Raw genomic sequence first — 12,049 nt, 5'->3', positions numbered from 1 at the left:
CTCTGCTGCTGCTGAGAGCCAGAGGAGCAAACTACAAGTTTTATCAGTAAGAAACACCTTCAGTCTATCAGCCGAAACAATCGAAATCTCTACAGACTGTAAACAGTTAAAATGTCATATGCTTTTGTAGCTGTAGATTATTAAAAAACAAATCCTTTTAGAAAGTTACAGAATATGATAATCATATCAAAACCAGCGTTGGTCATTAACCAATCAGGGTTGAGAGTTCATGTACTCTTATTTGCCTTCAGCATAAAACGAGAGAGAAAAATAGAAAATAAATAAAGAATCAGCTTATTTGAATCAAAAGTGGAGTAATCAAGTAGCATGTAGAGTAAATTCATTGATCATTCGGATTATACATTTCAATATTTTTAAAAGCAGTCGGTCCAAGGTTGGTCTGCTGAATTGATTGCCTTCATTAAAAAGATTAATTTAATTACATAAGCAGCATATATGAGAGTCAATCGTTTCCAAACTTTCCTTTCGGCTGAATAACATCTGTATTTTTCACAATGTAGAACAGAGCAACGTGGTGAAATAACAAACCCAGTGGTTCAGTTAACACTGTCCAGCCAACAATGTCACTGCCCTCTTACACTCATCCTGTAATCAAAGGCCTGCACCTGTACAAAACACTGTGTCTGCATAATATCACAAAGACACTTCAGTTCAGACAAAAGGCCAGGTGCACGCACAGGAGGAATTAAACCAGAGACAAAAGACAGCAGCTCAGCAGCTACAGTAAACTTGTGTCACAGTGTCATCTAGTGTCGTCTTTAAGAATTGGAAGAATTACGAAAACATTTTCTGCAGTGGATTAATTGATAACAAACAATAAAGTTTTGTATTTAAACTGTTAACTTGAAATATCCAGAAAAATCTAACTTAATGCAATTCAACGGGATGACATACTACATAGAAGTTAATTTAGATGAATCCTGCAACTCCAGTGTTTCATCACACAGTGAGGTGGAAATCTATAGAATGCGGGGGTGTTTAATTAGAATGCATTGTATTGTAATGTGTCCCTGTTATTTTGTCCACTACCTGTGTAAAGTGGGGCACAGATGTATATTACAACCAAGACACGCCTGCTGGAGCTGTTAAAGCACGCAGCACGCCGTAGTGACACAAGTTAACAGAGAGCCCTGAGAAAACTACCATGACGCAGAGCGGAGAGTGTGAACAACTGTTTGACACAAACATTCACGAGACCTGCAGAGCACTTACAGACACTGAGTGACTCACACAGAGCTCGTTGGGGTAATAAACCTAGAAGGCTTTGGAGTAAATTGATTACTAACAAAAGAGCCAATTCATTCTTTCATTCTAGGATCGACAGTTATACAACACAAAGGTCAGTAAAACACCTCTGCTTGATTTCGCCCCCCCCCCCCCACACACACACACACACACACACACACACACACACACACACACTAGCATGCTGACCTGACCTCTCTTTGGACACAGGCACTTGCTGAACAGCAGAATGTTAAATAAACCAATGGAGGAATTCTACTGAGTCAACACAGCCTGTGGAAGTGGAGCGCTCACTCTGTGTCTGTGCATGTGTGTGTGTGTGTATGTGTGTGTGTGTGCGTGTGTGTGTGTGTGTATGAGGCTGGGAGCAGAACAGAGTGGTGTCTGTCACAGGGTAGTCCTGAGTAAACTCTGTTTAGAACCATTCTGCCCACAGAATGCACAGAATCCAGCTGCTATGGCAACAGAAACCTGGTGGTAAATCTGCTTAATTCCTTCTCTCTCTCACACGCACACACACAAACACAAACACACACACACACCTACACACACGACCTTCACGTTCCATTGGGATGATGCAGTGTTTCCTGTACCATCCCTATAGATATATTCCTTCAGTTTTAGTTAAATATGATATATTTTATTGTCCCCGAGGGCAAACTCTTGGACTCGTAGCACTGCTGATCCATCATGATTACAAAACACAGTAAAACTACACAGTCCAACAGACCAATAAATAATATCCAACGCACTCACAATAAATATAAAGTTTATAACATAGTCAAGCATCCAAACAACACCCTCAAATATAATAATCCTCCACAACTCATTTACATCCATAAGCCCCTTTCACAGCAGACATTTTGACTTCTCATCCTCGGAAAAACACAGGTGTCACTAAACCAAGTATGCCCTGCCAGTGACAGCCAGCCACCATTCCTTTTATTATTTACACCTGTGCGTTTTGTCAAAAGGTCTGCTGTAACAAATGCCTACTTTGGCCTACTTTCTCTCCACACTTTCTCCCACCAGTGATAGTGAAATCAAAAGAGACGTTTTTGATTTAAAGACCCTTGTACACCGAAGGGTGTTTTCAGTTAATTTGGCTGATTAGACCTCTGCAAAATGGGCCGAAGTAATGCAAAGAACCTCCTAATGTCCCCAAAATCTATTAACTAAACACAAAAGATGTATGTTGCCCCGCCCTAACAGGTGCAGCAAGAGTGTAAGGCGTGGAGAAGATGTCTGATCAGATAACAAGTGAAAACACCTTTGTAATGCAATGGGTATGGCTTTAAGATTTGACTGTAATCATTTAGTTATATACTCCAGTATTGCTAACAAGGTTTTAAATATGTAGTGTTTTACACTGAAAAAGTTAACTTAAAAAAGTGAGTATGAAAACTAAAAAACACTTGATTTTTGAGGGCTTTTGAATAACACTGTTATCCCAAAATGCGATACACAAGTGAAATGGAGGATCTACTCAAAGCTGCTGCAAAACAAAACGCAAAAATATTTAATAATCTTTTTTGGTCGGTCATAATCCACTTCAAGATTTACACAACGTCTTTCTGACTATCATCAAACCTTAATTTAATCTTGAACTGGAATAATGACAAATCTGAATTACATTGCAGGTATCTGAAACTGGAATTGCAGCCATACTCATAATCTAGTTGCAGATACCTTTGAACTGTAGATATATGTAATAAAACACTAAATACACATGAATGGTAAAAGTAATCTTAATCGTACTAGTCAATTTAATAAAGGATATCTAAAGTTTTGACAAGTCAAAATATACTTACAGATATCTTGAATTAGAGCAGATATCAGTAATGAATCTAGCCAGCAAATAAATGTTAAAACAGCTTTCCAAAATAAAAGCACAGGCGGAAGTACTTAAACTCACCACTTTACCGCCACTACTACACATGATGCTGATGCTATGTGTTGTTTTATAACTTCACGCCTAGGCTCAAACGTTTTTTATCATAGGTTGTGTAAAAGTATGTGTGTTGTATTGTGTTAAAGATACCGGGTACGAGTGTGTGAGGATGGCGTCATCGAACGTAAACCAGAAGTGACGTTTTCCCGTTCCCTGAACTTCCGACTTGCACGTGTGTTTACTAAACATGTGGACGATTGAGCCCTAAAAGTAATAATAGTACTTTTACAAACACACTTGTCGTTTGTTATCGGGTTGAAACATGGGGAAGCTGAATGTCGTGGTGTTGAGATATTTATCTCGAGATGACTTCCGAGTCCTCACAGCGGTAAGTAGCTAGCTAGCTAACGTTAGCTAAGCTAACCGTTAACTGCTCGGTCCCAGCTGAGTTAGCCTCTGCTAGCTTGAGTTAGCCGGTGCATGTCACCGTTGCGGTGAGTGAAATGTCGTCAGTGTTGTCATTGTAGAGAGTTGACAGAGGCTCACACTTTGACGCCCATCTTAAAACAATACTTGCTTGCCCATGTACCTTGAATAGGTAGTCGGCATTCCTCTTGTCCATAGCTTACAGTAGCGCTCCCTATGACCATTAAACTAACCTCAGAGTAAAATCAGTCAAATGCCTCTTCGACGATATGTCATCATATTGTTGTATTTAAAATCCCAGGCCATGCTCTCATCAAGCGGTGCTCATTTCATCTCAATTCAGCTCTGCAGCACTATTTCTGCTAGCAGGCTTGGATTTAAAGCGCTCTGATCTACTTCTGGTTCTTCCTGTGAACGTTCCTGCACACAGGTTGAGATGGGGATGAAGAACCATGAGATTGTTCCAGTGAGTCTCCTGTCCTCCATAGCTAGCCTTAAACACGGCGGCTGCAACAAGGTCCTCAGAGAGCTTGTCAAACACAAACTCGTGGCCTATGAACGCTCCAAAGGTGAGAAAATACACAGGAATGCTCGCTGAACCTCACTAGTCTTGGTGGACATAGTACATTTAGGTCATATTTGTAATGTGGCATGTTTGTGTGGATTTCAGCTGTGCAGGGTTACAGGCTGAACAATGGAGGATATGACTACTTGGCTCTGAAGACCTTGTGCGCCAGAGAAGTTCTCATCTCAGTTGGAAACCAGATAGGTGTGGGTAAAGAGTCAGGTAAGAAAAAAGTTGCATACGTAGTACATAGTCTGCATATGTTCACATAGCCACCTCTTTTTCTTGTACAAATCTCTGTAAAAATCAGGATAGAGGTTGTTGTTTTTACCCATAATAACCATAAAGAAATACTCAAAAATACTTCAAAAGCCAGTAGTTTGTGCAACGTTTCTCTTGTTGTTGATGTAAATGACTTCTGTTCTATGTCAGTTTCCCAGGCTGCTTGGACAATGTCAGAAACTCTCTTATTCATAGAAATGTGAATAAAAAATGTGAATTCATAGAAATGTTTGTTTGCGCTCACTTCCTGTAGATATATATATCGTGGCGAGTCCAAACGACGACCAGTACGCTCTGAAGCTTCACAGATTAGGTCGTACCTCCTTCAGGAACCTGAAGAACAAGAGAGATTACCACCAACACAGGAAGAACATGTCCTGGCTCTACCTCTCTCGCCTGTCTGCCATGAAGGAGTTTGCCTACATGAAGGTAACGGAACAAATCAGAGAAAGTTATGTGGACTAGAAAGAAAATGTCACCAGCAATTACTAAAATGTCTCCTAATGTTTCAGGCATTGTATGATCGGGGCTTTCCTGTTCCTAAACCTGTGGACTATAACAGACATGCTGTCGTGATGGAGCTCATCAATGGATATCCATTGTATGTAAACAAGTCATCCTTCTTTCTTGCTTTGTATATTGCTTTAGTGATGGCAATAGCGCACACTTCCTACTCTCAGTTCCTTGTGTAATTTAGAGTGTATTGTTGTCTTTCAGGTCTCAGGTGCATAAGCTGGAGGATCCAGGAGCCCTGTACAATGAGTTCATGGAGCTCATATTCAAACTGGCCAATCACGGCCTGATTCATGGAGACTTTAACGAGTTCAACCTGATGCTGGACGACCAGGACCACATAACTATGATCGACTTCCCTCAAATGGTGTCCACCACACATTTTAATGCTGAATGGTTGGTGTCTTGAGTTATACAATTGAAAATGAATGAACACCTAAGATTATGAAACAGATGTAAAGATGAATCCGTTGTTCACTTTTTCTAACTTTGATTATAGGTATTTTGACAGAGATGTCAAATGTATCAGAGATTTCTTTGCCAGACGATACAATTACGAAAGCGAGCTCTTCCCAACCTTCAAAGACATCAGGTAACTACGCATGGTTATGTTCAGTTGCAATAAAACTCCTGATGTACAAAAAAAGTTGTCTTGGTGTTCATTTTAGATGTGTGATGGAAAAACCTCATGTTGTCTGCTCTGTTATTTATTAAACAACTTGATTTTATTTAATTGTTCAACATTTTTCCAAGTGTTTAGAAAAATCACATTTTGCATTGATAATTGTTTTATCTTATCGTTATTTGGAAAGCAAGTCTTACGTGATCTTTTGTTGTCACTGTTTGTCCCTACAGCCGCTCTTGTTCTCTGGATGTCGAAGTCTCAGCTAGCGGCTTCACCAAAGATCTGCAGAGAGATGCTGCATTGCTACACCCAGCTGGACCCGAGGGAGAGGACGACGACGATGATGACGAAGAGGAAGCGGACGAGGAGGTAGAGAAAGAAGAAGAAAGTGTGGACATGGAGAAATATAAGCATGCAATGCTGGAACTGGAAGGTCTGAAAGTCAGCGACTCGCATGCAGATGTCCAAAATGAAGAGAACAAGAGTGAAAAGGGGGAAGAACAAAAAGAGACTGAGACGACATCTACTGCAAGAAGTGATGAAGAGCCAGATAAGGACTTGGTGGAAGAGTTGAATGAGGCAGTGGATGAGTGTCCAGAGCTGGCAGAACTTTCTGCCTCCAACAAAGAGTTCAAACCCTTCAGGTAAGCACAGTAGGACGTTATCATAATCCAACATGAAAAACATGTAAGATGACATAATGTTTGAATATGCCACACTGTGGTACAGAACCACCAAATCATTTTAGGTCTGTTAATACGAATTCCTGGTCGATAAATTTCAGATTATAAAATATAGCATAATTTGCATCAAATTTAGCAAGGATGTTTAAAAACATGCAAATTATACCCCAACAGTGATTTACTGGTTTTTGTTGTTCCATAATAGCAGTTGGGTTTTTTGTGTGTTTTGTCCTGCAGAGACTCAGACAGTCTCCACATGGCAGACCACCGGAGGATGAGGACAGACAGTGAGGGTACAATGGGCAGCATAGGGGGCTGCTCCACAATACCACCGGTAAGAAAAACACAGACACACACACACACAGGGTCAAGGTGAGAGCGCCATACACTAATACAGTACCATTACACAATACAAACACTCTGAGGTGATCCCTGAATGTTTGGACACTTCACTAGGCATAGCAATCCTAGTAATGAGTTTTAAGTTTTGACAAGAGCTGAAATGTCCTGTAGGTGCTGCTGAAGAGCTTTCACACGGTGTGACGTTTGGCTCGAAGCAGAAACAAAATGTCTACATACTGTTTTGCCTGCATTGCAGAGACAGACAGTGCGTACATTCATCTGTAGTAACCAGCTGTCGTTATGTTTGTGTGTTCTGCAGGAGGTAGTCCGTCAGAAGGTGCGGGCGCAGCTCGGCAAACAGCAGAAGGCTGCACAGAGGAGACGTCTGCAGAAAGGAGAAGCCAACTTGGTGACCAAATCCAGAAGAGAGAACCAAGAGAACATCACGTCTAGTCTGGATGGCGCCTCCTTCTGGGGATAACTGCAGAGATGGACAGACTGAATTTGCGTCAACATCTTGTTTTTTTTTCTGGTTAACATGAACTTGAAGAGTTGAAAACAACAACAACACAGCAAGAGTGTCTCTGCAACACCTCAACTGCTCCGTACCGCTTTGTGAAACACACAAGAGTGAAAACTGTGCATTCAGCAGATCACCACACATAAAGACGACAATCTGTTTTCATATCTGAACTGTAATTAACTACCATGTTAAACGTACAGTGTAATTTAGATATCGAGTCCTTATAATAAAGCTGTATAATTCATAATTAAACCATTCAAATCACCATTGATGTGTTTTCCTGTGTTTATTCAAAAGAATGGTTTAAGAAGTGAGCAAATTTAAAACAATTTCTGACAGGACATCATATGCACCTGTGCATATCAACTTCATGATGGAAACAAAAGACAAACCTGTTAATTAACATTTGCCATCAATGAAGCACAGCTTTAGTTCATGCAGGACACGGAAGTCATACGCCCCCTGCTGTAACCAGCCGACAGCCAGACGATTGAATCATCGCTTCTCATCGGCCACGCACCAATCACAGCCCGCTCTCATCTCAAGGAGGTTCATTTAAATGACTCCCTCCTCACTGATCCTTTCTACATCTATGCTGTGACAGACCATACTGCTGGCAAAGCTTTCCCTGCTCCACTCCAGCCTCCACCCTTTTTTAGATCGGAGTTCATTTTGCAAAGCAAATGGTTGAAATGTATTTAAAGTTTACTTCGGGCTCATTCCTGTTTACCTGGGGGGTTATGCATGGTGCTCCCTGTTTTGGCTTGGTAGCTGCTTGGCTAAATCCTAGGAGCATTTTAAGAGTGGAGCCGCCAGCGCCAAGTTTAACTATTTCCATTTTTTGCAATAAATGGTTAAAAATCTATTCAGTGTTCCTGAATGAAGTGTATTATCAAGTTTATTTTGGGTATACTGCTGACTGGGTGACTAACGTGAGTGTGGCTTTAAGAATCAAACGGAATGCAAGTTCATGAAAAGCTTGTTTATTCTCAACTCCCAGGGTTCAAAGATCTCCATACTATTATTGTAGTTTGAATAGATCTCCACCCTCCCAGCATCCAATCAGAAAAGTAGAGATTGATAAAAGCATGTGGCAACATACATGCTCCAAAACACACCAACACATTCAGCATGAAATGGGCACTCATACTCCAACGCTCTGTGAGGCGGACACAACTCAACTGACATGTAAAATAAGAGAAAGCAGAGGACGTAGGAGCTAAGAAACCACTTCTTTCTCAGAATTTGGTTCATTTATATGTAAGAGGCTTTCAGAGAGCGGGTGAATTCAGACTTTAACAAAGGGCATTCATATTGAAGTGGGTGAATGGAGCTCAGAGCCGGGGCTCCGTGGTCTCAAATTAGTGTGTGAAGTCAAAAGTATCCCACCCCCACACATCTTATACATTTCATGTTGTGTAGAATTGTCCCTAACATGGTGGGCAGTGAGGGTATTTCATATAAAAAGAAGCATCAAGCAATATACCTTCCACAAATTAATATTATTCCTGTTCCTCAAGGTGGTACATTGTGCCATCTGTGGTTTAACTTGGCAACTTTGTGCAGGTCTTTAACTGACCGACTCTGTTCAGGGATTAGCCAGCTGCATGGCCCGAGGGGAGGGGCTCAGCATTCCAGCTCTGCACCTCTGTGTGTGTGTGTGTGTGTGTGTGTGTGTGTGTGTGTGTAGAAAGAGTGAGGGGCCCCCTGAGCTAATTGGCAGCGAGGGTGACAAAGGTGGTCCGCTTCAAAAAAGAAACCCTGGTGGGATGTTCACACAGGGGAGGAGGAGATGGGGAGAAAAGGAGAGTAGAGGGTCTTTCAGATTTTGAGTTTATTCCTCATGGTGTTCCCATCCTGAGCTGTGATGGCGGACGTGGCTGCTCAATTCTAGCGTCATGTGTGTTGTTTTGATGGATCATTTTGATGAGAAAAGTGGACTGATTGTATTTGAGGCCGCTGTGGAAGCAAACACCGGGTAAAGATGAGCGAAGTGGAGGTGGAGGAGAGCATCATGTCATACCTGTCACAGAGTGAGACTGACACCAGCACCAAAGACTGTGAGTAACTGAGGAGTTTCAACAGGAAATGGACATATCTTTTTGTTTTAGATAAAAGAGTCAAATTGTTACGACTGTTGTAACCACTTGTTTTCTCATTACTTTGTTATATTCCTACAAAGTATTCCTCCAAGTGTCAGTCTTCGTATCCCTGCTGCCATAGACTGAGCTGCAGCCAATAGTTTGGCACAAAGTGAAGGACGCAGGAAACTTTTAAACTTTTTTCAGGGTCAAAATAAGCTCAAAGCATTACAAAATGCTGATTTGTATAAGTTATGGGGTGCCACTTACTAATTCTACTTCAATAAACACTGTCTGGGAATGCTGATGTCTGGCTTCTATATTTATGTTAACATTTACACATATCCTTACAGGTTTACTCAGAGCGAGACCAAAGAAACCTTGGGATGATAACACAGAAGAGTTATCAAAACATTTTACAAATGAAAGTTAATCCGTCTTCCCTTTGACATGTGTCCTTGTTATATGTGTGCAGTGAATGTAGTGGCCATGCTCCATAACTTCTGGGAGCAGAGGCAGACAGGTCGGTTGAATGGTTCCTCCAGTGAATCAGATGGTTCTGTTGGGGACGCAGCCATCCACACGGAGAGCTTGCTGCTGTACGAGTCTGCACCGTCCCCTGGTCCTCCATATGTCTGCTATGTCACCCTGCCAGGAGGAAGCTGCTTTGGTAACTATAAGGTGTGTCTATCATCATCTGTGCTGCCTGGCAGGTTGTCCTCCATGACGTTGGAAGTACACGTATTTGACCAAAAATAAACTACAAGTTAGCATTTTTTAAATACATGATGCAGGTGATGTTTCTCTCTTGATGGTGAAATTGCAGAGAGCGTGGAAGCATCAGTTGTAAATGTAATAACAAACACATCACTTAGTTTGTTATACTATAGAAACGATTAGTGTTATTTACTACGCTTACATAGTAATAATACTGTTTAATCTGCAATTGCTTCTCTTCTTTTTGCTGCAGCAACACAGACTAGATCTCAACTAAATTATAAAAAAATAAAACAGCCCCTAATTCACACAAACTGTTAATTTTCTGAACAAAAGTATTTGTTGTCTTCCATCAACTTTCCCGTCAGAGGTAAGAGCTTACAAGCAACACTTGAAGGTCATTTAATGCAGATAAACACACAGTCACACACACTTTTAAGGTTTATTTAAATTAAAGACAACAATGCCTCTCAATGGGCTCATTGTGACCCAGACAGCAGCCCCCAGCTCAGAGAAGGCATGTGATTGGTTAACTGTGAATGCCTCTTATGTTCTAATCTCATTGATGAATTGAGGTCTGAACCCATGATTAGCTGTAATGAAGTGTAAAATCATCATAATTTAACTAAGAGCAGGCGCCCATTGATAGACCGAACTTGTTCACTCAAATCAGTCAACCCCAGGCTCACATACATCAGCAGAACCATAAGTGTCTGTTTGAAGTGACAAGGTTTCACATCTTTTTCCACTTTCTTTTTGCACTCTTTTTGACATCTTAATCCTTTATGTTCATCATCTCCTCACCCGCAGGTGTGTGAGACTCAAGCAGAAGCTCGGAGGGATGCAGCTCGTGTGGCTCTGATGAACTCACTTGTGAACGAGCTGCCATGTCGACGCATCAACCCTCAGTTCATCACTCACAGTTTGCAGCAAGCGGCCACAGACAGTGCTGTGAGTGTGGTATTTCACTTTTATTATAAGAATGTAGTCGCAACATGAATGTTGACCTGCACCGTTGTCTCTGTAAAGGTCTCTGTAGAAGATGCTTGTGATTCAAGCACCAGCATAGGAACCTACAGTGTGCTGCTCCGCTCCTACGTAGGAAAGACAATGCTGGAGTTTCAGGTAAAACATAAAGCCAAGGCCTATTTTTCTTCTCGCTGTGCTCATAAATCATGCGGTAATTGCGTGAAATATCTATTTACTTCAAAGGATTCAGGCTTTGTGAAGGGATACTTTGCCGCTAAGGGATCTGAAATTGTGTACTTATAATTGGACCCCAATTAAAGCAGTATCATTTTACACAATTAGGAATTATTAAGACAAACATGACAAGAATCACAACCACTGGGGGGGTTATTCCACCCTCCTTTGTTATGATTACCCCCCCATATAATAGCTTTGCTCATTTATTCCCATGCCGAGATTTCTTAAGCAGAAGTCTGTAGAAAGGGGGTTATTAGCAGGAGGAAATGGGTCCATTATCATTCCTGCTAAAGAGCTTCCAAGTAATATACACACTTCCATACGTGCACACCTGTACATACACTTACACACAATGAAATGTATTCACACACATACATTAACATCTCTGCACACACAGCACCAGTGATAAGGTATTCGGCTGTCTGTGCTTCAGATCATCTATACATGCAGTCAGTCCAGGAGGTGTTGGACGTCATACAGAATCATAAATAAGTAGCTCAGGGTGGATGCAAAGCTGGAAACAGAGTAAACAGACCAGCAGATACAACATGGACTTCAACCCCAGACAACTTGTGTGTTATGCTTTCCATCTGGGTCTCATTAGGTCAATTTCAGTTCATGTATAGACTTTCTCTGTTTAACACTAATGTCACCAGCTCTTAACACATGGCAGCTGGTCAGTTAGACAGTGTTTTATACATCAGGGTGAAACCTACCTGGTGCGTAAAGATTTACAATATCTTTTCAAACCAATCATCCACAGCTAAGGTGTGAGCTCAAGAAATACCCTCATAATATGTCATCTTTGTCAGACCTATGTACACAGAGCTGGATGTTTGGGTTTGTTATTCAAGTCATTACTCATGGGGTTGTACAAGACTTTCTCTCTCTCTCTCTCTCTCTCTCTCTGTCTCATTCTCACCCACTCT

The 12,049-nt window shown here is 41.3% G+C and overlaps 2 protein-coding genes across 2 annotated transcripts; both read left to right on the top strand.

Moving 5' to 3' along the window:
- Window positions 1–3,342: 3,342 nt before the first annotated feature.
- On the top strand, window positions 3,343–7,417 carry LOC116401549 (serine/threonine-protein kinase RIO2-like). Its single transcript, XM_031880006.1, has 10 exons — window positions 3,343–3,545; window positions 4,014–4,152; window positions 4,254–4,370; window positions 4,684–4,859; window positions 4,943–5,031; window positions 5,148–5,339; window positions 5,443–5,535; window positions 5,799–6,212; window positions 6,489–6,585; window positions 6,913–7,417. Exons 1-10 carry the CDS (start codon window positions 3,480–3,482, stop codon window positions 7,072–7,074), a joined length of 1,545 nt encoding a protein of 514 aa, XP_031735866.1. The 5' UTR covers window positions 3,343–3,479; the 3' UTR covers window positions 7,075–7,417.
- A 1,498-nt stretch (window positions 7,418–8,915) lies between these two features.
- On the top strand, window positions 8,916–11,205 carry LOC116401550 (protein limb expression 1 homolog). Its single transcript, XM_031880007.1, has 4 exons — window positions 8,916–9,176; window positions 9,673–9,878; window positions 10,725–10,865; window positions 10,944–11,205. Exons 1-4 carry the CDS (start codon window positions 9,101–9,103, stop codon window positions 11,184–11,186), a joined length of 666 nt encoding a protein of 221 aa, XP_031735867.1. The 5' UTR covers window positions 8,916–9,100; the 3' UTR covers window positions 11,187–11,205.
- Window positions 11,206–12,049: the final 844 nt, after the last annotated feature.

Source organism: Anarrhichthys ocellatus, unplaced genomic scaffold (genome assembly GCF_004355925.1).
Source record: "Anarrhichthys ocellatus isolate YVR2014 unplaced genomic scaffold, GSC_Weel_1.0 scaffold523, whole genome shotgun sequence".
Taxonomy (NCBI): domain Eukaryota; kingdom Metazoa; phylum Chordata; class Actinopteri; order Perciformes; family Anarhichadidae; genus Anarrhichthys; species Anarrhichthys ocellatus.
This window is presented reverse-complemented; position numbering and strand designations above follow the sequence as displayed.